The 23,848-nt window shown below is 53.3% G+C and overlaps 1 protein-coding gene and 1 long non-coding RNA gene across 2 annotated transcripts; one reads left to right on the top strand and one right to left on the bottom strand.

The window, feature by feature from the left end:
* Nucleotides 1-287: 287 nt before the first annotated feature.
* On the bottom strand, nucleotides 288-647 carry LOC138929397 (uncharacterized). The gene is made up of 2 exons (XR_011445769.1): nucleotides 599-647; nucleotides 288-539 (listed from the first exon to the last, which is right to left on the bottom strand). It is a non-coding gene; the product is annotated as an uncharacterized lncRNA (long non-coding RNA).
* A 14,090-nt stretch (nucleotides 648-14,737) lies between these two features.
* LOC138929392 (proteoglycan 4-like) lies at nucleotides 14,738-16,801 on the top strand. Its single transcript, XM_070288828.1, has one exon. It carries the CDS (start codon nucleotides 14,738-14,740, stop codon nucleotides 16,799-16,801), a length of 2,064 nt encoding a protein of 687 aa, XP_070144929.1.
* Nucleotides 16,802-23,848: the final 7,047 nt, after the last annotated feature.

The following is a 23,848-nucleotide window of genomic DNA, read 5'->3' as shown; positions in this document are numbered from 1 at the left end:
AAAGATGGTTTCAATAAATAGGAAGTTCCGACAATGGAGGAAAGATGAAACTGTCTCGTTGGTGGTATTGCCATAAGGGGTTTTTTCAAGGGAAGCTGATTATCCGCCTTACCAATTTCGGTCGGTAGTCCGGGCCTGACACCCTGGTAGGGAACTGGGGCTCTGAGAGGACAACTGTTGGGACCCTCCAGTGGATAAAACGGATATGGGCAACACCGGGGGCACGGTCTCACGGTCACGGTCGACACCTTCGGATAACGAATATTTTATAGCACTCTATCTCAGGATTCTTGAAATTTGTCCTGAGGTCGATGGCTATGTCGAGGAAGGCTGCTGTTAGGAGCCTGCCACGCTGGTTGGGATCCGCTTAGATGCTGCACACCAGTTGATCTTCGTGTGCCCACGCGTTGTCTCAATCGGGCATTTTCCCTTACTACATTTCGTCTCTCCTCGCTTAAGTTCTGTGAATACACTTGTTGCTGGATTGCATGCCTTGTGCGGAGACCGATGTTCACACGTCGTGCTATAGGCATTTTCGACTATAGGCAGAGCGGTTAATTTAACCTCTAATCCACATAATTTACACAGTTCAACTTACCACCCTAAATACAAATGCTGGTTTCCAATTGCACTGATATGAAACGAATAACTTATTTTTTTAAAAAATGAACACAATTTCGTTTTGTCATAAAATAAACTGAGTAGAGAATTATGGCATGGAACAGCGCAAGCATTATGATCTCAGACGACGATCATGGAGGCCAACCATAGGATCACTGGTCTTTGTAAAACAGCATCATTTGTCTACGGCGGCGGATAACTTTGCCGCCAAGCTCGCTCCCAAATATGAAGGCCCTTACAAAGTAATCAAATTTTTCTCTCCCACCATAGTGCGCTTGCAGCATCTTCACAGCCGGCAACGTCGAACAGCAGCCCTTGGAGACTTGAAGGAAGCAGTCAACGAGCCANAAACACAAAATCTGGTGCCCAGCCGACAGGACCACGTAGAAGACACACAGATTACGGAGCAAGTTTAGCGATCGAGGAGCGCTAAACCCCTGAGCAGCGGAGCAGCAGCAGCAGAGACGCAGAAGACAAGGATACCCGCAGACGGCGGGAGAGCACACGGCGACAGCCACGCAGCAGCAGCCCCGGAAGTCCGTATGAAGACGGCACAACAGCAAATAAACTTGCTCAAATAAAGCCGACGAGCGACGCTCGATCTGGCCGAGGCAAGAGCCACCTAGGAACACTGATACAGAAGCCAACAACTGAGTCAGTGGGGCCACTTGCTGGAGGGTGCGCCTTCCCAACGTCCCACTTTCCCTAGTGGAAACTCAACACTCCCAGTGCCATCGCAGCGAACCTTTTGCCCTGATTACTAACTTTCCTTACAACTTAGTTAGTAATAGTCACAACCACCCGCTAATAAACCTTTGTTTTTCTCCCTCTACAGAGACAATGGCGTCGGACAATTCGAGCCGTTTGTGGCGCGTGGCCACATCAGCCACAGCCACCGTAGAAGTCTCCCGCATGGATGACGTGGTGGTGAAGTACCCAGCCGAGGGAGAGCCGAGCCCCGGGAAGACCGGACCCCAGGCGGGAGTCCTACCCGAGGACATCGACTGGGAGGCCTTCAACGAGGCGATGGAGCACGCCGACGAGATCTTGTCGGGCAGAAGACCGCTGCCCGATCTCTATCGAGCAGTCAGCCACGCCGGCGCAGCCGCGGCGGTGCCCAACCGGGTGCCAGTCGCACGTCGCCGGGTGGTGTTCGAGTCGGCCGTGGGGACCCCGAGGTCACCAACACTCGAGGAGAGCCGCCACGGTCGACCGAACGGGAGCAGCGACAGCGACGACGTAGTCGCCACAGGCCCTCGCAGCAAGGGCAGCGACGTGGGCACAGCAGACGACGACGGCAGCCAGGAGGACAGCGACGTGGTCCCCATCGGCGTCACCAGGGCCAGCAGCATGTCGGACTTCGACGCAGCCGATGTTGCCCGACGCACCATCTTCACCGCGTCCGGGGTCATTTGCGGTCTGAAGCCGAAGCCCAAACGCAGCGCGAGCGAGCTGCCGCCCGATCCCTGGATGGTGCAGTATGACAAGGACTGCCGCGCCAAGGCCCGCCTCGCGCGAGCTGAACAGCGCAACCGCCCTGCACCGGTGCCGATCAAGGGTCCGCCTACCACCCCCGCAGCCGAGGAGAAGGAGGAGTACCCCACCGCCGATCAGGACTGGGTCCTGCCGCCTGCACACTGGCGTATCCGGATCCCGGGAGGACGGATCCCACGCTCGGTGGTCGAGCGAGTCCAACCGCAGGAGGCCGCGAACAGGCGAGTGAACAGAAAATTCCTGTTCTACGCGGGCACCGTGGAGTTCTGGGTCCACTTCACCATGGCGAACACGATTACCATCTCGCAGCGCACCCCGAAATAAGGGGAGGATGTGAGGAGTCGTCTGACTCCCCACCAATACTGGCGGCGGCAACAACAACAGCCCTAACACCGGCCATCCGCGCCAGCAACGACGGCCACAACACCGGCCATCCGAGCCAGCAACGGCGTCATCAACACCGGCCCCAACGCCGGCCATCGACGTCATCAACGCCGGCCACATCAAAGGCCACCTCAACGGCCAACAGCAGCGGCAATAGCAACGGCCAGCGCGCCCATCGACAACAACCAGCGCGCTCGCAGCCAACAACAACGACAGGCAGCGCCAGCTATCGGCGTCAGCAGCCCCAAAGCCAACAACAACGGCGGGCATAAACAACAGCAGCAACAATAACAACAAGCGCAGCCGGCAGCAACAACCACAGCAGCCAGCGGAAATTACAACTGCCGCCAACGCTCATGGAGAGCTACAGCCGACGGCAATAACAACTGCCGCCAACGTTCATGGAGAGCTATAGCCGACGGCAATAACAACTGCCGCCAACGCTCATGGAGAGCCGCCGCCGTTAAAAACAAAAAAAAAAAACCAAAACAAACCGGCAAACGCCCCAAATTATTCTCACTTTGTAAAATAGGCTTTGTAAATAATTTTGTATAACATTTAATCATTCATCACTCTGTAAATATAAGCTTTGTATATATAATCATTTCCTACGTTATAACTCAATCTTTGCATATATAACCATTTGTCTACTTTTTTTTTTCTAAAATAAGCTATGTATATTTAATCAGCCAAGTTTCGTAATATAATCATTTATTAGCTGTACAAAATTTAAGCATAGACAAGAGCTTGTATTTATCTTTGGTTCCCCGTTCTCACATCACTAGATCGCACCCACACACACACACACACCTACACGCAGAGAGCAGAGAGAGTTATTCACCACGCACAAGTGGCCACGGAGTCAGCGCCGCACAGGAGCGAGGGAGAGCGAGCATACGATCGAGCGCAAAACAACCCCCGAAAATTGGCACGCGCCAACGAGAGAGAGCGAGAGGGAAGTCGATGCACCGCAATGCAACCGAATGGAAAATTACCAGCGCAGCCGAAATTTGGCAAAACCGCATGGCATTTTTTCACTTGGGCGGAGGTGTCGAAAACGTGTAGACGTGCGAGTGGTCGACGAAGTTTCAAGTTCAAGTTCACAGTGACAAACGGGACTTTGTCTGCGCGACGGCAAACGGCAAAAAGAAAAATAAGAACCAGATTGACAGTGACAATTATTCTTCCCTCACCCGAGACCAGCCAGGAGGTGGTGCTCGACGGAGTGCTAGTGACGTCAACAAGTGGAGTGGCGGCCAATTAGGTGGCCAAGGAGGCACCTGTGAAGGCAGGCGAAGACGTGGCGGACCATCAGCCACGTGCGAGTGTGTGTGTGCGGACAACGGAGACGGGTGAGTGATTAGGGTGAACCGCATTCTGGCCAGCGAGACTCTCGTGCATATAGAAATTTCTCGACGGCCAAGATGCGGATTCACTAGAGTAGGCTAGAAATATAAAACCCCAGAATTTAACCTCAAACACCTTCCACGAAAACTTTGTAAATTTCCCCGAAATGAAAACTAAAAATCCGAGAATACAAATGAAAAAAACTGAAATTTATTAAATACAACTGAAAACCAAATTTATTAAACACAAATGAAAACTAGAATTTATTTACAATAAACCCGAATATATATATGCATGGCGATTGAAAAACTAAACTCCCCTCGCTGTCGCCATGTTATTTTCCCTGACCTACGCCAACTTTTGTCAAACGAGACATGCAGAGAAAAAGGGGTGGACCAAACTTTCGCTAAAACTTCATGGAAATTTATAAATTAAAAATATTTCGCTCCTCGCCGTTTCTCCTCATAGTGAAATCAGTTGGAAATTTAATAAGGAAATATTTTATTACAAAGTCGAAGTCCGGCGAAAAGGGTGGACCTTATCTTCGCGGCAAATGTATTCCGGCGAATTAAATTAAATATTTCTCCGGGTATTTAGCGCAGTGTGGTGGCCATGCGTTTGCGATGAATGGATGTCAGGCATAGGTTTGCGGGGAACGGCTGAGCTTTGGCTACACTGGGAGAAATGAAACTCCAAAAATTTAATCATAAAATTAAAGTAAATTTTATTTAAATATATTTTTGCTTTTTCGTGGAGAGCCTAACTCCTGACTGCCTCTTCTGGGAGCCCGTACGCTGCCCACACTGGGAAAAATAAACGCAGAGAAATTTAAGTGAGGAAAATTAAATAAATTCAAGAAAAGCTCCTTTAAATATAATTTTCGGCTCAAATCGAGTCCAGCTCGCGGGGAGCGACCCCAAATCACGTTGGCCATGACTCACGTAGAATATTTTCCCAAAAATGCCTAGATTTTAGGCCATAAACTCTGCCATAGGAAGCGGTGCTCCCCATAATCGACCCCTCTCTCTGTCTCCTTATAGCGATTGCTATGGGCCCGACCCAAAACGCGCTCCGCCGATTATTTCGCTCTATTGCGAAGACCGGACAAGCCATTTCTCTCGCTTCGTATCCCGGTAACCGACAACAACCATCTCAAGTCCGTTTACCGCGCGTCAAAACACTTTGTCCCATATCTTTATAAATTTTTCTGATAAAGAGGACGTTGGGCGTGACTGAGACCTACCCCAGCCGTCGAACTTCCTTACAAGTTACCATATACATAATAATATTTCAAATTTTATTTTCAATTATTGTTTGTGCTTCTTATATTTTGTCCAGGTCATTAGCCTGACTCCTGTTTATGGCTCTTTTCGAAATGCATTTATTATGGAAAATATAAGCCTTGTACAGAATGAAAGCACTCGTTATGAAAACAATAACTGCTAATAAAATATTTGTCAAATTTGTATCAATGGTATGTGATTCGATTTTATTAATTACGTTTGCAGTGGAGTCCACTGACTTTGTTTCTAACAATGCCATAGTGGCTGTGTTTTGTTTAGCTTTGTTTTTAAAATTTGTAAAATCTTCTTCCAATTTTATGCCATTATGGCCCTGCGTAGCTGGCCCAGAACCCGCAAATCCCTTCTACTTAAATAACATCAAATACGAAACTCTAAATAATTATGATATTATAGAAGAAAATAACGAAGGAAGAGATGACTTCGTTATGAAAAAGTTAATTAAAAACTTTCTGTAGAAAATAGAATACCCTACAGGGATTTCTCTAATACAATGCACGCTTGTATAGGTATAGGAAAGAGATCTCGAAGTATCTATATTTGTCTCGCTCTAAGGAATAGAGAATACGAAAATATGTATACCTACTTTTTGTTTCTTCTTCAACTTCAAATTCAGTCGCAAATAAAATTCCGCAGCATACACACGGTGTTCTGATTTCTCGCTTTAAATTCTGCCGCTCAATAGGTTATGGGCCCAGGAACTGGAGAATTTAAGTTAGGCGGTGTGTGACTTGAGACTAAGAACAATGAGTGCTCTTTATCAAATTAGAATTAGAGGAGAATAACTATGACACATGGAAAATACAGATGCGATCTGTATTGGTGCATTCCGGCTTGTGGAGTGTAACATCGGGAGAGCTAACTGACACGAATGTTCCAGAAGGACAAACTCGGGTGGGTTTGGACAATAAGGCGTTGGCAACAATAACGTTGAGTGTAAAGACATCTCAATTGGCCTACATCAAGAATTGCTTGACTGCTGAGGAAGCATGGACCAAGTTGAAGGAGGTTCATCAGCCAAGCGGACCTGTACGAAAGGTACAGTTGTACAAGAAATTTACAATTTACAAATTTAAATTCTGCCGCTCAATAGGTTATGGGCCCAGGAACTGGAGAATTTAAGTTAGGCGGTGTGTGACTCGAGACTAAGAACAATGAGTGCTCTTTATCAAATTGATAAGTTAGAGGAGAATAACTATGACACATGGAAAATACAGATGCGATCTGTATTGGTGCATTCCGGCTTGTGGAGTGTAACATCGGGAGAGCTAACTGACACGAATGTTCCAGAAGGACAAACTCGGGTGGGTTTGGACAATAAGGCGTTGGCAATAATAACGTTGAGTGTAAAGACATCTCAATTGGCCTACATCAAGAATTGCTTGACTGCTGAGGAAGCATGGACCAAGTTGAAGGAGGTTCATCAGCCAAGCGGACCTGTACGAAAGGTACAGTTGTACAAGAAATTGCTCAACAAACGGATGGAGCAAGGGCAGAGCATGACGGCATACATAAGTGCATTTGTGGAAATTCTGGATGGTCTAACTGGAGTTGGAATAGAGCTGAACGACGAACTACGTACTATCGTTTTGCTATCGAGCCTTCCAGAACAATTTGAACATTTCGTGGTTGCTATGGAGACACGAGATCAGTTGCCCTCGTTTGAGGTTCTCACCATAAAGTTAAAGGAGGAGAGCGAATGAAAAGGAATTGCAGAAGAACGAGTCGACAATACTGAGGCATTCGCTGCAACACAGAAGCACAACTCACAGACGAAGAGCTGTGACGCCTCTATCCTATAGGCGCACAACAACTCGCTATAACTTAAGAATTAGTATTAGCCCCCCCATATCATAATCGTAGGCTAAGTTTAGGAAGTAAGCCGGCACTGAAGCCAATGTATTAAAACTCATTTAAGTTGGCACTGAAGCCGTAACAGACGCACACCTGGAGTATATTAAAAGTAGAAATAGTTAATTTTAAAACATTAAGCTAAGTTCGGCACCTTAGAAGTCGCCGAACCGGGAAAGCTATCGACTAGTCGAACTATTCGAACCAGACCCGTTCTCGGTGAACCGGTTCGAGGCTCCGGTTCACGCAAAAGCTATGACAGCTCGCGTCTTCCGAGATTCACTCTCTTCCGTCGACAGCTTTACACCGAGGCAGACGTGCCCATCGTCGCGCCTCCGCGATCGAAACCAAACAGTCCGAGTATATCGCGTACTCGCCTCCTCCCGCGACGAAGACGCCCGCAGCGCGATATCGACGAAAGTGAAATAAGCCAAGAGAGTGAAAAGAAAAGCACCGTGATCAACAGTCCCCACGCCCGCAGACACGTGGGCTAGTTGCGTAAGTTTACAGGAATCGACTCTGTAAGGCAGTAGTAGGCTAACCAAGTAACCAATAAACTAACAATTGAACTGACCCACCGTAGTATTTCCTTGGTAATATTGGTTTTCAGGTTCCCCGACCTCTGCCCCGCTGGCGGCCCAAAAGTTACTGCGTTTCGGCACTACCATTCGCACGTATTTTACGGCCATCCAGCCTCCCATCGGCCCCTTTCCCGTGCCTACAGCCGCAGCGTCACGTCAGCGCAGGCTCTTTCCGCGCCCAGCGTGCCGACGCGACTGGAGGTCACCTGCTCCTCCGCCCTCGCCCAGCTTAGGGATCCTTTCCCGTGTCTACAGCCGCAGCGTCACGTCAGCGCAGGCTCTTTCCGCGCCCAGCGTGCCGACGCGACTGGAGGTCACCTGCTCCTCCGCCCTCGCCCAGCTTAGGGATCCTTTCCCGTGTCTACAGCCGCAGCGTCACGTCAGCGCAGGCTCTTTCCGCGCCCAGCGTGCCGCCGCGACTGGAGGTCACCTGCTCCTCCGCCCTCGCCCAGCTTAGGGATCCTTTCCCGTGTCTACAGCCGCAGCGTCACGTCAGCGCAGGCTCTTTCCGCGCCCAGCGTGCCGCCGCGACTGGAGGTCACCTGCTCCTCCGCCCTCGCCCAGCTTAGGGATCCTTTTCCGTGTCTACCGCCGCAGCGTCACGTCCGCGCAGGCTCTTTCCGCGCCCAGCGTGCCGCCGCGACTGGAGGTCACCTGCTCCTCCGCCCACGCCCAGCTTAGGGATCCTTTCCCGTGCCCGCGGCCGCAGCGTCACGTCAGCGCAGGCTCTTTCCGCGCCCAGCGTGCCGCCGCGACTGGAGGTCATCTGCTCCTCTGCCCCGTGCCGTTAAGAATCCTTTCCCGTGCTCCTCGCCGCAGCGTCACGCCAGCACAGGCTCTTTCCGTGCCCAACGTACCGCCGCGACTAGAGAATACGTGCTCCTCCGCATTCGCCCCACTAGGGACCCCCTTCTTGTGCCCACAGTCGCCGCGCCACACTAACGCTGGTTTCCCGCGTACCGTGCACCGCCACGACTACGAGGGCACCCGCGCCCGAGTCTACTCCTAGATTAGGGACACTTCGACACACGCTGTCGCCCCGCCTGCAAGGGCCATTCCCCACGCCGTGCATCGCCGCGGTGGCACCAGAACCTCTGCCCGCCCGACCCGTAGCCAGCCTCCGTGCCTAACCGGAGTTGACTAACACCTCCCTGACGCCCTGGCCATTCCCTCGACCCACGTCGCCCGGATTCTGGGCGAGATCAAGCAAATTCCGCCAGAAGTCCGCCGGAGTTGCCACCCCGCGCATCGGTGAAAGCAGTGCCGTCAAGCAGTAGGCGCAAGCAGTGTCTGAAAGCAGTTCGCGACAAGCAGCTTTGTGTCAGAGACCGACCGATCAAGCAGATCGACGGGTCGGTATAAGCAGCGCGATAGCCAGTCGCTGATAAGCAGTGCGTGTGCCCCGCCTGCTTCTAGAGCACCCAGTGACCACCACACCCGGCAGCCACGGTGCCAACCCTCAGTGACCGGATTTTAGTGCGCGTAAACTCGCAACCCGGGCCCCGCACGGTACTGTAATAAATTCCTATAAATATTTCCGTCCCCTCTAAATAAAAATTTCTTGAAGAGGATCCCTGGTCACGGCTGAGGTCTATCCCGGCCGGAGAGATTCGTTACAAGTGGCGCCCGAGCAGGGACGGGATTGGGTTAAAAACCAGGAAAAATAACACCTATATAACAGCCGTGTGGCCCCGGGCCGAAGCCAGAAAATAACTTCCGCCGAATTCCACGAGTGAAAATCCACCGAAAAGTGCCCGCGACCGCGAAATTAAAACCGCCTCGCTCAGTAACCGCGACCAGCGACAATCGTGTCCACCAGTAACCGCGTCCAGGAGCCCACGAGCTCATCCGCGTCTCCGCTAAGTCAACGCGAACGAGTGTTAGTGCCAACAGACCGTTAATCCACACAAAGTGCCCCAGCGGCCCAGGCTTCCTGATATCACGGACACAGACACCCGCGAAGACAGCCAAGCAACAGAAACCATGGAGTCGGACCAGAAACCTGCCGGTGAGTTCGTTCCACGTTTACTTAAAAACCCTGGGGTCTCCTCGCGGTGGATCTATTCCCGCCCGAAGGCCGAATTATTAGCATTCGCGGAGGAATTTGGGTTCTCTGCCGACGGAGTCGTCGATGACCTACGACGGAGCTTCGTAACCTTGATCAAGGAATCCGAGCAACCACAGGAAGTGTGGACTCGACTCGCCGACCTGGAGCGTCGGTATACCACTCGGGGCCCGAGCCCTGTGCCTCAGGGAGAAGAGCGGCCGGGACCCAGTGGTCTCTCCGCCGGCAAAAATGCCAATTCGGGACGCCCACGCAGCGCCCCCGGCTCCGCTACTCCAGTTCCTCTAACGAGCTTCGTGGTTACCCCTCCCAGCTTCACTGTTACCGCCCCAAGCCTCGCCGTCGCCGCCCCTCCTACTTTCACTACCGCTCGAGAAACCTACGCTGAGCCGAACTACGACCGGCCCCGTCGCGACTTTGTGTGCGTCCCAGAGCGGATCCGCAAATGGGGTTTGCAGTTTGATGGGTACTCCGACCCATTGGCCTTCATCGAACAGGTCGAAAGTCGGGCCTTGTCTTATGGAATCGACCTAGGACTCCTCCCTCGAGCCATGGCGGAACTGCTGACGAGCAGGGCCGACAAGTGGTTTCAAACCAGCCGTCTCCAAGAGGCTGATTGGGCTACCTTCCGACGGGAATTCCTCGAGTTTTTCCTCCCGCCCCGATACCTCCAGCGCTTGGACGACCGAATCCGGAGTCGCGAGCAGCTAGGAGAAGAAACTTTTAAAGATTTCATGCTCGACCTTCGCGTTCTCATGCGCCACGCGGGCTATAACGAGACTCAGGAGCTCGACCGCCTGTACGAGAACATCGCACCCGACTATCAGATGTACATTCGGCGCAGCGAGTTCCAAACAATTGGGGAGCTGGCTCAACTGGCGACCGAATTCGAAGCCGTCAGGCGACGCAGCCTAGGGCGATCCCAAGCCATACCAACGCCTCCGAGTAGCCCCTCCTTCCGTCCGCCTCCCCACAGTGGGGGTCAAACATCTTCTCCCGGGTACACCAGATCAAACGACGTTCCGCGGACGCCAGGCCCGGCACGGCCACCCGCACCCGTGCGAGTAAACCGGGTAGCGACACCAGATCGCCGCATCAACGTGCAGGATGCGTGCCGAAATTGCGGGGATTCCGGGCATTTCAGCCGCGAATGCCGGAACCCTCGACTATACTTTTGCTGGGACTGCGGGCGACGCGATGTTCGCACCGTAGAGTGCTGTCGCCGACCCCAGTCGGGAAACGGAGCGGGTCCCCACGACCGGCGGAGTCCGTTGGGGACCAACCCCGCAACGAACACCTTGTAAACGCGCCGCTAAGAATCGAGAGAGGGAGGATCGCCGCAGAAGTCGAGATCGGTGGCCATCGACGTCTGGCCACCATCGACACTGGCGCATCGAAGAGCTTCATCAGCCAAGAAGTCGCCAACCTAGTTGGCCAACGACACCAGTTCCAGGAGATCCGCACCCAAATTAACTTGGCCGACACCTCGCGAGTCGAGGTTCGACAACTCTTGCGCGCCGATATCACCCTCGCTCGGAAGACTATCCAGGTGCCCCTCTTCGTTATGCCGGCCATGCTGGAACCCCTGATCCTGGGCATGGATTTCCTGGCCACGATCGGCACCACCATCCAGTGTGGGACGGCCACACTTATCCTGTCGAGACGACAGCCGGAAGAGCGGGACATGAGGCCACCCAGAGGAGCGAGACGCAGCACCCGCACGACGGACACCACGGACTCTCGAACCACCGAACCACCTAGCCCTCGGGGCTCAGTCGGATCCGAGCTGAGCGAGGAAGCACCGCCTACTCGCCAGGAAGATCCCCGCCTGGGCATCGCCGACCATTTCACGGAGACCCACGCCGGAGAGCAATACACTAGACACACAGAGACACACGGGAGCCCCGACGCGGGCATACAAGGAAGACACACAGAGACACACGAGAGCCCCAGCGCGGGCATACAAGGAAGACACACGGAGACACACGAGAGCCCCAGCGCGGGCACACAAGAGACACACACAGAGGCACATAGGAATCCAAGCACAGGAACCTCTGAGAGTAACCTCATGAACCTACATGAGATGGTAAACCCCGAGGACAAGCACACAGAGGCACACATCGACACACATCCCGAGACACCCGAGAAGAATCTTGAGGGCGCCCCCGAAGCCACCAACGAGGAACAAGACCCTCGCATCCAAGCATTCTTATACGAGCAGCTGGTCCAGTTCGAGGGAATGACCGGAGTGGCCAACATCGCCGAGCATAGGATTACCATGCGAGACGATCGGCCCATCAAGCAGCGGTATTTCCCAAAGAACCCAGCTATGCAGAAGACCATCGACGAGCAGGTGGACGCCCTCCTTGATCAGCAGTGTATCGAGCCATCGCGCAGCCCGCACAGCGCCCCCTTGGTCCTGGTCAGGAAAAAGACTGGGCAATGGCGCATGTGCGTAGATTATCGCCAGCTAAATGCCAAGTCGATCCCCGACGCGTATCCACTGCCGCGGATCAACCATATCCTCGAGCGGCTTCGAAACGCGAAGTATATTTCCACCTTGGATTTGCGCAATGGCTATTGGCAGATTCCAATGGAAGCAGGCAGTCGGGCGTGTACCGCCTTTACGGTCCCTGGCCGCGGCCTTTTCCAGTGGCGGGTCATGCCTTTTGGGCTCCATTCGGCTCCAGCCACCTTCCAGCGAGCGCTCGATAGCGTAATCGGGCCAGACTTGGACCCATATGCTTTCGCTTACCTCGACGACATAATCGTCATCGGGGCCAGCCTTGAAGAGCACATGGAGAATCTGCGGAAAGTCTTCAAACGCCTCCGGAAGGCGAACTTGCGGATAAACCAAGATAAATGTTCCTTCTTCAAACGGAAGTTGGTTTATCTCGGCCACGTCATTAGCGACCAGGGCATCCACACGGACCCTGAAAAGGTAGCCGCGGTACGGAACCTAAGTCCACCCACGAGCCTGCGGGAATTACGCCGATGCCTAGGTATGGCCTCTTGGTATAGGAGGTTCGTACCGAACTTCGCGTCTGTCGTTCAGCCCATGACGAACTTGCTGCGCAAAAACCAGCGGTGGAAGTGGGAGCAAGAACAACAGAAAGCCTTCGAGCTCCTCAAAAGTCTGCTAACGGATGCTCCGGTACTGGCATGTCCAGACTTTTCCGTCAAGATGACGCTCCAGACCGACGCGAGCAACTACGGGCTCGGCGGTGTGCTGACGCAAGAAATCGAGGGGCAAGAACGGGTCATCGCCTACGTGAGTCGGAAGCTAGACGCTGCCGAACTCAATTATTCTCCTACGGAAAAGGAATGCCTAGCCATCGTCTGGGGAATTCGTAAACTACGATGCTACCTCGAGGGCTATCGCTTCGACGTGATCACCGACCACTTGGCCCTGAAATGGTTAGATCAAATTGAGAACCCGACTGGAAGGATCGCCAGGTGGGCCTTGGAACTTCAACAGTACCAATATGATGTCCACTATCGCCGCGGGAAATATAACGTGGTCGCCGATGCCCTATCCCGGCAACCACTGGAGCACCTCCAGCGGCTAATGCCAGACGAACGCTTGTGCAAATGGCTGAAACGAAAACTGACGGAAGTTCAGGATGATCCCCAGCGATTTCCAGATTACGTGATCGAAAACGGAGAGCTGTACCGACACCTCGGACACCGCCCAGACGACCAAGATTATATTCCTTGGAAACTCTGCGTTGCGGCTGAGCATCGAGCACGGATTCTCCAAGAATGCCACGACGCGCCCACGGCTGGCCATTTTGGCACCCGGAAGACGATTCTGCGGATTTCACAAAAATATTACTGGCCCGGAATGTTCCGCGACGTGAAACAATACGTCCGACAATGCGTCCCCTGCCAGAAATACAAAGCAGAGCAAAAGGCACAAGCAGGAAGGATGCTAACGAGGCAGGTCGACGAACCCTTTGGCATCGTATGTGCAGATTTCGTGGGACCACTACCGCGCTCCAAGGCCGGAAACACAATGCTGCTGGTCTTCTTCGATAGTTTCACCAAGTGGGTGGAACTAGTCCCACTGCGAAAAGCCACCACCACCACGTTGATACAGGCATTCCGCGAACGAATCATTGGGAGGTTTGGAGCTCCAAAGAAACTGGTGTGCGACAACGGCACCCAATTCACCAGCAAGGCCTTCAGAGGATTCCTTAAGGAGATGGGCGTAGAAGTGCAATACACGGCCCCCTATTGCCCCCGCGAGAACCCCACGGAGCGGGCGAACCGCACAGTCAAGACCATGATCTCTCAGTACGTCGGCAGCGATCAGAGTACGTGGGATCAGCTAATACCTGAGCTGAGCCTCGCCATCAACACCAGCGTTTCGGAGACCACGGGATACAGCCCGGCTTTCCTACTACAGGCACGAGAGCCGCGGTTACCAGGCTCATGGTACGACCAAGTGACACCGGGAGCAGGCGTCGCTCCGGAGACCCCTGCCGACCGAGCTGGGCGACTGAAGGAAATTTTCCAGATCGTCCAGACAAACATCCAGAAGGCCAGCCGCGACCAAGGACGGCAGTATGACCTCAGGCGTCGGGCATGGAGGCCCACCATCGGCTCCCTGGTCCTCGTGCGCCAGCATCACCTCTCCAAGGCCGTGGATGGGTTCGCTGCCAAACTCGCGCCCAAGTTCGACGGGCCATACAAAGTGGTCGCCCTTCCATCCCCAAACATAGCCCGAATCCGCTTGCCCGGGAAACGAAAGGGCCGCCTTGCCAATATCGCCGACCTAAAAGAATTCCATTCTTCTCTTCCCACAGGTGATGCAGACACTGACGACGACGCCATGTCGGAGGACAACGCCGGTGTTCAACCCGGGTCCGACAAGCCACGGTCACCCGACCACGATACCAGCGAGGGGTGAATTTAAGTGACCCACTAGTTTCCCTCTAACCTTACGACCATTGTTAGCATTAGATTAACATTAGAAGTTTTGCCTACTACTGCCCGTTAGGACATTAACATTTAAGTACTGGTTAGTTTAAGTTTGGATAGTTCTCTTTCTCCCTTAGATTCATTCATACGCGTGTCACGAACAAGGCAGGATGGAGCCGATCACCATCGACTCTAGCGATGAGGAAGACACGGCTCCAACTGGAGCGCATAACAGGCCCACGACCGACCGCGACCCCCGGCTACGCCCTGGCGCCTACTACGCTGGTAGGCCCACGAGAGCCTGCCCAACCGGGATCCGACAGGCTCGAGGACCTGCCCGAGCCCCGTCGACCCCGATGCGCCCAAGTACGGCCAGAGCACCACCACGCCGAGCCGCGTCCCACCCGATGTCAGAGTCGTCGGATGAGTCACCGGTAGCCTCGCCAACCCGGCGCGCCGCGCCACCAACGCCTCCACGACCCTCGGCCCGCTCAGTCTCTCCGTTTTATACGGACAGAACGGGACGCAGGATCCCCTGCTCCCAGGCTCCGCCGTCGGGACCGTACCACGGATCCTACAACCCGGGCCCGCCAAATCCAGACGCGCCGGGCCACCCGCGTTGGTTTTCCAACCCGCGCCCAGCTCCCGGAGACCCTGACCCGACCGCTGCCGCTCCACCAACTGCCGGGCACTACAGCCCATGCAGCCCTCGCCAGCAGGATTCGGAGTCGGACGAGGACGACGACGAGGAGGGAGACTCCCGATCCTCCAGTCCAGCTGCCCCGGCCCGCGACGAGGATTATGTGCTGGAGGACGCTACCGACAGCGACGCCACCCCTCTGTACCCTGGGGAGGAAGCCGGCGACCAGAGCAACGACGATGCACAGACCATAAGCAGCGACAGCGAGACCAACGATGGTGCCCCGAGAGCCGCCCACTATCAATGGGAAGGGGAGGAGCGATACGGGTTCTGGCGGGGATCATGGATCCAATTGATCCACGCCCGTTACACCTCCATCCTCATTGAGGCACCCTTCCGACCCACCCCGGACCCGATTGTTACTTTTCCCCCATCACCGGAGAGGCTCTGTATCATGGCCCCGGATGAAGACTGGGAGATGGATTGGGGAAACAACCCCGAGGTTCGCCCGCCGTCGCCAGCACTGGGGGAGGATGCGGTCCTGCCCATCTTCCCCGGCGACCGGGCCGACGACAACTCACCACGGGCATCCACGAGCCACGAAGCGCTCCGCCACATCACGAGCAAAGCCCACGATGACGCCCCACGAGCGTCCACAAGCCGACAAGCGCTACACCACCTCAGTGCCCAGGCCGAGGACAACGCGCCGCTAACCTCATCCAGCCAAGGCTCGATCTCCGTCGCCGACGAGACCACTGAGCCTGCCTACCAGCCTACCGGGAAGGCAATGCTATGGGAGTCGGAGAGCAGCGACAGCGAGGTAGAGACGGAGCAGAAATTCCGTCGTAAGGAGGCACAACCGCGGCCAGCGCCGAATCCCGTTATGACTGACCAGCGATCCTCGGCCCACCGCCGCGGGATAGCCACGGCCATGAACGCGCCACACCACGCAGCTGAGACCAACCGCCGGGTCACCAACCCTAGTCGCTCCACTACCCACGAGGAGATCACGCCCCCAGCCACCCCACGTGCCGGCCTAGGAGATCGCGGGTTCGATCTCTCCCCGGGCACCATGGACATCCTCATGGAGGAGCTAGAGCCGGGAGTGGAGGGTCTAATCCAAGGATTGATCCCAGATTGGGACCCGAGCCTGCCGCCAACTGCACCAATGCCTACGACCACCACTGACGACGAGGTCCCACCTCCGGCACCGCGCTTCCCGCGCCCAGGTACTACGGCCACCCTCGCCGACGAGGTACCCCCTCCGACGCCGCGCTTCCCACGTCCAGCCCCTGTGGACCCTACCGCCGACGAGGTTCCGCCTCCGGCGCCACACTTCGCTCGTCGAGCCCCTCCGGCGGAGGATTTCACCACCGACGACCCAGCGCCCGAGAGAGTTGCGATACCATCCGCTTGGTGGACGAACACGTATGACCAGCGAGTTCCACTGGCGGTTTGGCAGGAGGTCGAGCGCCGGAGCCATGCAGCGCAATACTCGCGTCAGCGCTTTCGCGTCCGCACGCCGGAAGGGCCGTACCAGGTCACAATGAAGACGACAGGAGAAGTACAGGTCCGTTTCGGCCGGGCGGATTAAGGAGGGAGTGTGACGCCTCTATCCTATAGGCGCACAACAACTCGCTATAACTTAAGAATTAGTATTAAGCATATATCTATCCCCCCCATATCATAATCGTAGGCTAAGTTTAGGAAGTAAGCCGGCACTGAAGCCAATGTATTAAAACTCATTTAAGTTGGCACTGAAGCCGTAACAGACGCACACCTGGAGTATATTAAAAGTAGAAATAGTTAATTTTAAAACATTAAGCTAAGTTCGGCACCTTAGAAGTCGCCGAACCGGGAAAGCTATCGACTAGTCGAACTATTCGAACCAGACCCGTTCTCGGTGAACCGGTTCGAGGCTCCGGTTCACGCAAAAGCTATGACAGCTCGCGTCTTCCGAGATTCACTCTCTTCCGTCGACAGCTTTACACCGAGGCAGACGTGCCCATCGTCGCGCCTCCGCGATCGAAACCAAACAGTCCGAGTATATCGCGTACTCGCCTCCTCCCGCGACGAAGACGCCCGCAGCGCGATATCGACGAAAGTGAAATAAGCCAAGAGAGTGAAAAGAAAAGCACCGTGATCAACAGTCCCCACGCCCGCAGACACGTGGGCTAGTTGCGTAAGTTTACAGGAATCGACTCTGTAAGGCAGTAGTAGGCTAACCAAGTAACCAATAAACTAACAATTGAACTGACCCACCGTAGTATTTCCTTGGTAATATTGGTTTTCAGGTTCCCCGACCTCTGCCCCGCTGGCGGCCCAAAAGTTACTGCGTTTCGGCACTACCATTCGCACGTATTTTACGGCCATCCAGCCTCCCATCGGCCCCTTTCCCGTGCCTACAGCCGCAGCGTCACGTCAGCGCAGGCTCTTTCCGCGCCCAGCGTGCCGACGCGACTGGAGGTCACCTGCTCCTCCGCCCTCGCCCAGCTTAGGGATCCTTTCCCGTGTCTATAGCCGTAGCGTCACGTCAGCGCAGGCTCTTTCCGCGCCCAGCGTGCCGACGCGACTGGAGGTCACCTGCTCCTCCGCCCTCGCCCAGCTTAGGGATCCTTTCCCGTGTCTACAGCCGCAGCGTCACGTCAGCGCAGGCTCTTTCCGCGCCCAGCGTGCCGCCGCGACTGGAGGTCACCTGCTCCTCCGCCCTCGCCCAGCTTAGGGATCCTTTCCCGTGTCTACAGCCGCAGCGTCACGTCAGCGCAGGCTCTTTCCGCGCCCAGCGTGCCGCCGCGACTGGAGGTCACCTGCTCCTCCGCCCTCGCCCAGCTTAGGGATCCTTTTCCGTGTCTACCGCCGCAGCGTCACGTCCGCGCAGGCTCTTTCCGCGCCCAGCGTGCCGCCGCGACTGGAGGTCACCTGCTCCTCCGCCCACGCCCAGCTTAGGGATCCTTTCCCGTGCCCGCGGCCGCAGCGTCACGTCAGCGCAGGCTCTTTCCGCGCCCAGCGTGCCGCCGCGACTGGAGGTCATCTGCTCCTCTGCCCCGTGCCGTTAAGAATCCTTTCCCGTGCTCCTCGCCGCAGCGTCACGCCAGCACAGGCTCTTTCCGTGCCCAACGTACCGCCGCGACTAGAGAATACGTGCTCCTCCGCATTCGCCCCACTAGGGACCCCCTTCTTGTGCCCACAGTCGCCGCGCCACACTAACGCTGGTTTCCCGCGTACCGTGCACCGCCACGACTACGAGGGCACCCGCGCCCGAGTCTACTCCTAGATTAGGGACACTTCGACACACGCTGTCGCCCCGCCTGCAAGGGCCATTCCCCACGCCGTGCATCGCCGCGGTGGCACCAGAACCTCTGCCCGCCCGACCCGTAGCCAGCCTCCGTGCCTAACCGGAGTTGACTAACACCTCCCTGACGCCCTGGCCATTCCCTCGACCCACGTCGCCCGGATTCTGGGCGAGATCAAGCAAATTCCGCCAGAAGTCCGCCGGAGTTGCCACCCCGCGCATCGGTGAAAGCAGTGCCGTCAAGCAGTAGGCGCAAGCAGTGTCTGAAAGCAGTTCGCGACAAGCAGCTTTGTGTCAGAGACCGACCGATCAAGCAGATCGACGGGTCGGTATAAGCAGCGCGATAGCCAGTCGCTGATAAGCAGTGCGTGTGCCCCGCCTGCTTCTAGAGCACCCAGTGACCACCACACCCGGCAGCCACGGTGCCAACCCTCAGTGACCGGATTTTAGTGCGCGTAAACTCGCAACCCGGGCCCCGCACGGTACTGTAATAAATTCCTATAAATATTTCCGTCCCCTCTAAATAAAAATTTCTTGAAGAGGATCCCTGGTCACGGCTGAGGTCTATCCCGGCCGGAGAGATTCGTTACAGAGCTATGGGCAGAAGAAACGAAAAACTATCGTTTGCTTTAAGTGTGGTGAACAAGGGCACATTAAGTTCCAGTGTCGGAGTGAGGGAGATCACCGCATGGTACCGCGAGATGTGGTGAACCGCCAAAGCAGCCTGCTGCACGCCTGTGACGTCAACAACATTGACAATTCAACATGGTGCTTGGATAGTGGCGCAACAAGCCATATGTGTTGCGCAAGAGAGCTGTTCACCAAGTTTGAGAAGCACACGGAACAGATCGGACTGGCCGATGCTGGTTTCCTTCAAGCAGAAGGTATAGGTGACGTCAAGATACAGACAGGCCTGTGCATGTTGACACTGAAGAACGTTCTTTACGTTCCGAAGATGACTGGAAATTTCTATTCCGTAACAGTGCTGTAAAGAATAGGTGCAAGGTGACCTTTGACATTAAGAATGCCAAGGTGATGCAAGATGGAGAATGCATAGTAAAAGCCAAAAAGATTGGCAACTTGTACTTGTTTGAGGGTGGCCGCAGTAAATGTTTTGCTATGTCAGCGGTTGATGGGATTTTGCTACACAAGAGATACGGCCACATAAATTTCTCTAGCATGAAAGAGATGGTATCCAAAGGGATCGTTCGTGGGATAGATAATATTCAGTTACCAGAGAATATTGTTTGCAAAACGTGCATGGTTAGCAAAATCCATGTCCAACCTTTCCCAACAGCAACAAGTAATCGGGCTAAGGAGCTTTTGGAATTGATACACGCAGATGTATGTGGACCTTTCCCAACACTTTCTCTCGGAGGCTCCAAGTATTTCCTGACTTTCATCGACGATAAGTCCAGGAGGATTTTTGTTTACTTTCTGCGTGGGAAGAACGAGGTGCTGTCCAAGTTCATCGACTTTAAGAATCTGGTAGAACGACAGACAGGAAGAAGGCTTAAATGCCTGCGGAGTGATAACGGCGGAGAATTTGTCAATAAACAGTTTGACGAATGTCTCAGGCAGCATGGAATTGACAGACAGCTAACAATAGCGTATACTCCCCAGCAAAATGGAGTTGCGGAACGGGCAAATAGTACGCTAGTGGAGATGTCGAGATGCCTTCTGGTTCAAGCGGGTCTGGGAGATTCTTTTTGGGCAGAAGCCGTCAACACTTCGGTTTATTTGAGAAACCGCTCCCCTACCAGCGCATTAGAGAGTATGACTCCTATGGAAGCGTGGACGGGTAAGAGACCTTGTGTAAAACACCTAAAAGTTTTAGGATCTCTTGCAGTTGCTCTGGACAAGGGTCCGAGGAAGGGCAGCAAATTTCAACCTAAGGGCAAAGAGTACATTATGGTTGGGTACTCTGTGGCAGCCAAAGGGTATCGACTGTACGGAAAATGTTCCGATTCCATTATCCTGCAAAGAGGCGATGGAGAGTACGCATGCCAAGGAGTGGCGTGAAGCTATGGCAAGAGAATATGATTCTCTGGTTGCCAACCAGACTTGGCAGATCACTGATTTACCCAAAAATCAGCGAGCAATTGGATGCAAGTGGGTGTTCAACGTGAAGCGTGATAAAGATGGCCAAATAGAACGCTTCAAGGCTCGACTGGTAGCAAAAGGATGCTCCCAGCAGTTTGGCATAAATTACCAAGAAACATTTTCGCCGGTATGCGGATTGGAGAGTGTGCGGTTCATTATTGCACTGGCGGGGGAGCGCAAGCTACATCTTCATCAAATGGATGTATGCACGGCGTATCTCAACAGCGATCTGAGTGAGACGGTCTACATGAAGCAGCCGGAAGGGTACTCAGATGAAACGAATCCTAATAAGGTATTGCTGCTGAAGAAAGCAATATATGGTTTGAAGCAGTCAGGAAGGGCCTGGAACGAGAAGCTAAATAACGTATTGGTGGATATGGGATTCGTTGCCTGTGACAACGAGCCATGTTTGTACAAGCAGTGTGGAGAAGGTAATCTATCACTAATCCTTATATATGTTGACGATATACTTATAGCTTGCCAATCGCACGAGGATATGCTGAAAATCAAGAGCAGCATTTCACAGTCATTCGAGTGCGTTGACAAGGGTCCGCTTAATCATTTCCTGGGCATGGGAATCGAACGAGACGGCGATCTTGGAGCGATTGCTTTGGGACATACGCAATATATCAAGGACTTATTGCATGCCCATGGAAGCGAACATTGTAAATCGGCGAAGACACCTTTGGATGCTGGTTTCCAAGTGGATTGCACAAACCCGCAGTGCAAAAAGGTGGATCCTACTGTTTATCAGTCAGTAGTGGGAGAGCTTATGTGGCTAGCTCTTACAACAAGGCCAGACATATTGCATTCGGTTTCAAAATTGGCACAACGGAACCAAAACCCGCATGCTGAACACATTGCTGGCATAAAGCACATCTTTAGATACCTCTCAGCCACGATTGACATGAAACTGCACTACCGGCAATGTGGTCAATCGTTCTATGGATACGTGGATGCGGATTGGGCAGGCGATAGACTTGACAGGAAGTCGTATACTGGCTACATCTACCTGTTAGCTGGTGGTCCGATCTCTTGGCGTTCGGAAAAGCAGCGAAGCGTGGCGTTAAGCAGTACCGAGGCGGAGTACATGGCACTATCGGCGGCATTCAAGGAGGCGATTGTCATGCGAAGGCTGATTATGGAGATTGGCTGTGGAGACAACGACACTCCGATCGTCGTGTATGGAGACCATCTGAGTGCGCAGGCGTTAACCAAGAATCCTGTTCTTCATTCCAGAACAAAGCACATTGATATACGTTATCATTTTGTCAGAGAAGTTGTTAAGGAAGGGCAAGTTTTGTTAAAATATAAATGTACAACTGAAATGATAGCAGATATTTTGACGAAAAACCTTCCAAAAACGAAACACGAAGAGTTTACAAAAATGTTTAATTTGTTTTGAGAATAGTTTTTTGTAAACAAGCTTGCATTGAGGAAGGGTGTAGAAAATAGAATACCCTACAGGGATTTCTCTAATACAATGCACGCTTGTATAGGTATAGGAAAGAGATCCCGAAGTATCTATATTTGTCTCGCTCTAAGGAATAGAGAATACGAAAATATGTATACCTACTTTTTGTTTCTTCTTCAACTTCAAATTCAGTCGCAAATAAAATTCTGCAGCATACACACGGTGCTCTGATTTCTCGCTTTAAATTCTGCCGCTCAATGAAGATGACGTGGCCAAAAACATCGTCGTACGTTACTGCTGTGAGGCCTGCCGCGAGGTGGAGAGGGAAATTATGTCTTTTATGCGGCAAACCAGGGGTGGTTTTAAAGAGCTATTATTGAGTTTTCGCAAAACTCAAGGCGCTGGATACTCAATTTAATAGCCTCAAGCTGTTAAATGAGTCTCCTAGGCGCAAAAAAACCGCAACTGGTGGGCAGCATATTGGCGGATCCCAGCCACCAGTGATAGGCACTGCACAGCAGCCTCCCTCGACTCTGCTCCCGACCCCGGGACAAATTCCAAGAATCCTGAGATCGAGCGCTAAAAAAGATTCGTTACCGTGCCCCCGGTGTTGCCCTGTTCCGTTTTGTCCACTGGGGGGTCCCAACTGTTGTCTCAGCCCTCTCAGAGCCCTAATCCCAGTCCCTGCCAGGGTATCAGGCCCGGACTACCGGCCGAAAGTGGTATGGTGGCTCAGTCTGCCGTGCCAAAACCCCTTACGGCAATTCCACCAACAAAACAGTTATTTGTTTCGCGGCTTTCCCCTGATCAGACATCGGAAGATGTCATAGCTTTTATCCAAGGCAAAGTAGAAGTCGATAGAGAAAAAATTAAGGTGGAAAAATTTAAATTTTCTTACCCTAGGAACATTTCGTCTTTCAAGATAAATGTTCCTGACGAAGTCTTTGGCACTTTATGTTCTGCCCAAACCTGGCCACAGTATGTGGTTGTCAAAGAGTTTGAAGGTAAGAAAAAGAAAAAGCGGCCTGTAGGAATTACTCTTCCTAGGCCAGATTTGCCCAATGCTCCGTCTACGTCTTCCAATTCCGTCCCAAAAAACTAACCAGTTCCCTTTGTATTTCCTATCAGAATGCAAGAGGCTTACGCAGTAAGCTTCCTAAATTGTATTCCGACAGCGTCGCATTTGCTTCCCAAGTTATTGTGTTCACAGAAACCTGGTTAAAGCCGGAGATTCTGAGCTCCGAAGTTTTTCCAGCTGCGTTCACAGTATACCGGCTAGATCGGCCTATCAGACGTGGGGGAGGTGTCCTTATAGCGGTCGACTCCACTCTCACGTCCGAATTAATAATTTTCGAGGAATCCAACAATGTTGAATTCCTTTGCGTGAAGCTATCAGTTAATGGTAGTTCCATTTTTGTTACATGTTCCTACATTCCTCCATTGTCGGAACTTCCTATTTATTGGAACCATCTTTCCGCTATTCAGTTGGTCTCCAAAAGACTTTCGGATAGGGACCATTTAGTAGTATTTGGTCCCTAGATAATTCCACTAACACACTTCTTACGACAACACATCATGATTTTATTGCTGGCTTGTTTGACATTTCGCTGTCCCAAGTCAATCATGTTCGAAACTCCTTAGAGCGCTTGCTTGATCTTTGTTTTGTCTCAGATCCGGAAAGAGTTAGTTTAGCTAGTAGATCCCTATCATCCCGCTTTCGATGTGACTATCGACATGGGGACTGTTTCACGGAATAAATCTGACAGTCCAGCCCAAGAAGTCTTCTGCTTTAGCAAGACGGATTTCGTACGGCTGAATAATTTCATAATTAA

Source organism: Drosophila kikkawai, unplaced genomic scaffold (genome assembly GCF_030179895.1).
Source record: "Drosophila kikkawai strain 14028-0561.14 unplaced genomic scaffold, DkikHiC1v2 scaffold_182, whole genome shotgun sequence".
NCBI lineage: Eukaryota > Metazoa > Arthropoda > Insecta > Diptera > Drosophilidae > Drosophila > Drosophila kikkawai.
This window is presented reverse-complemented; position numbering and strand designations above follow the sequence as displayed.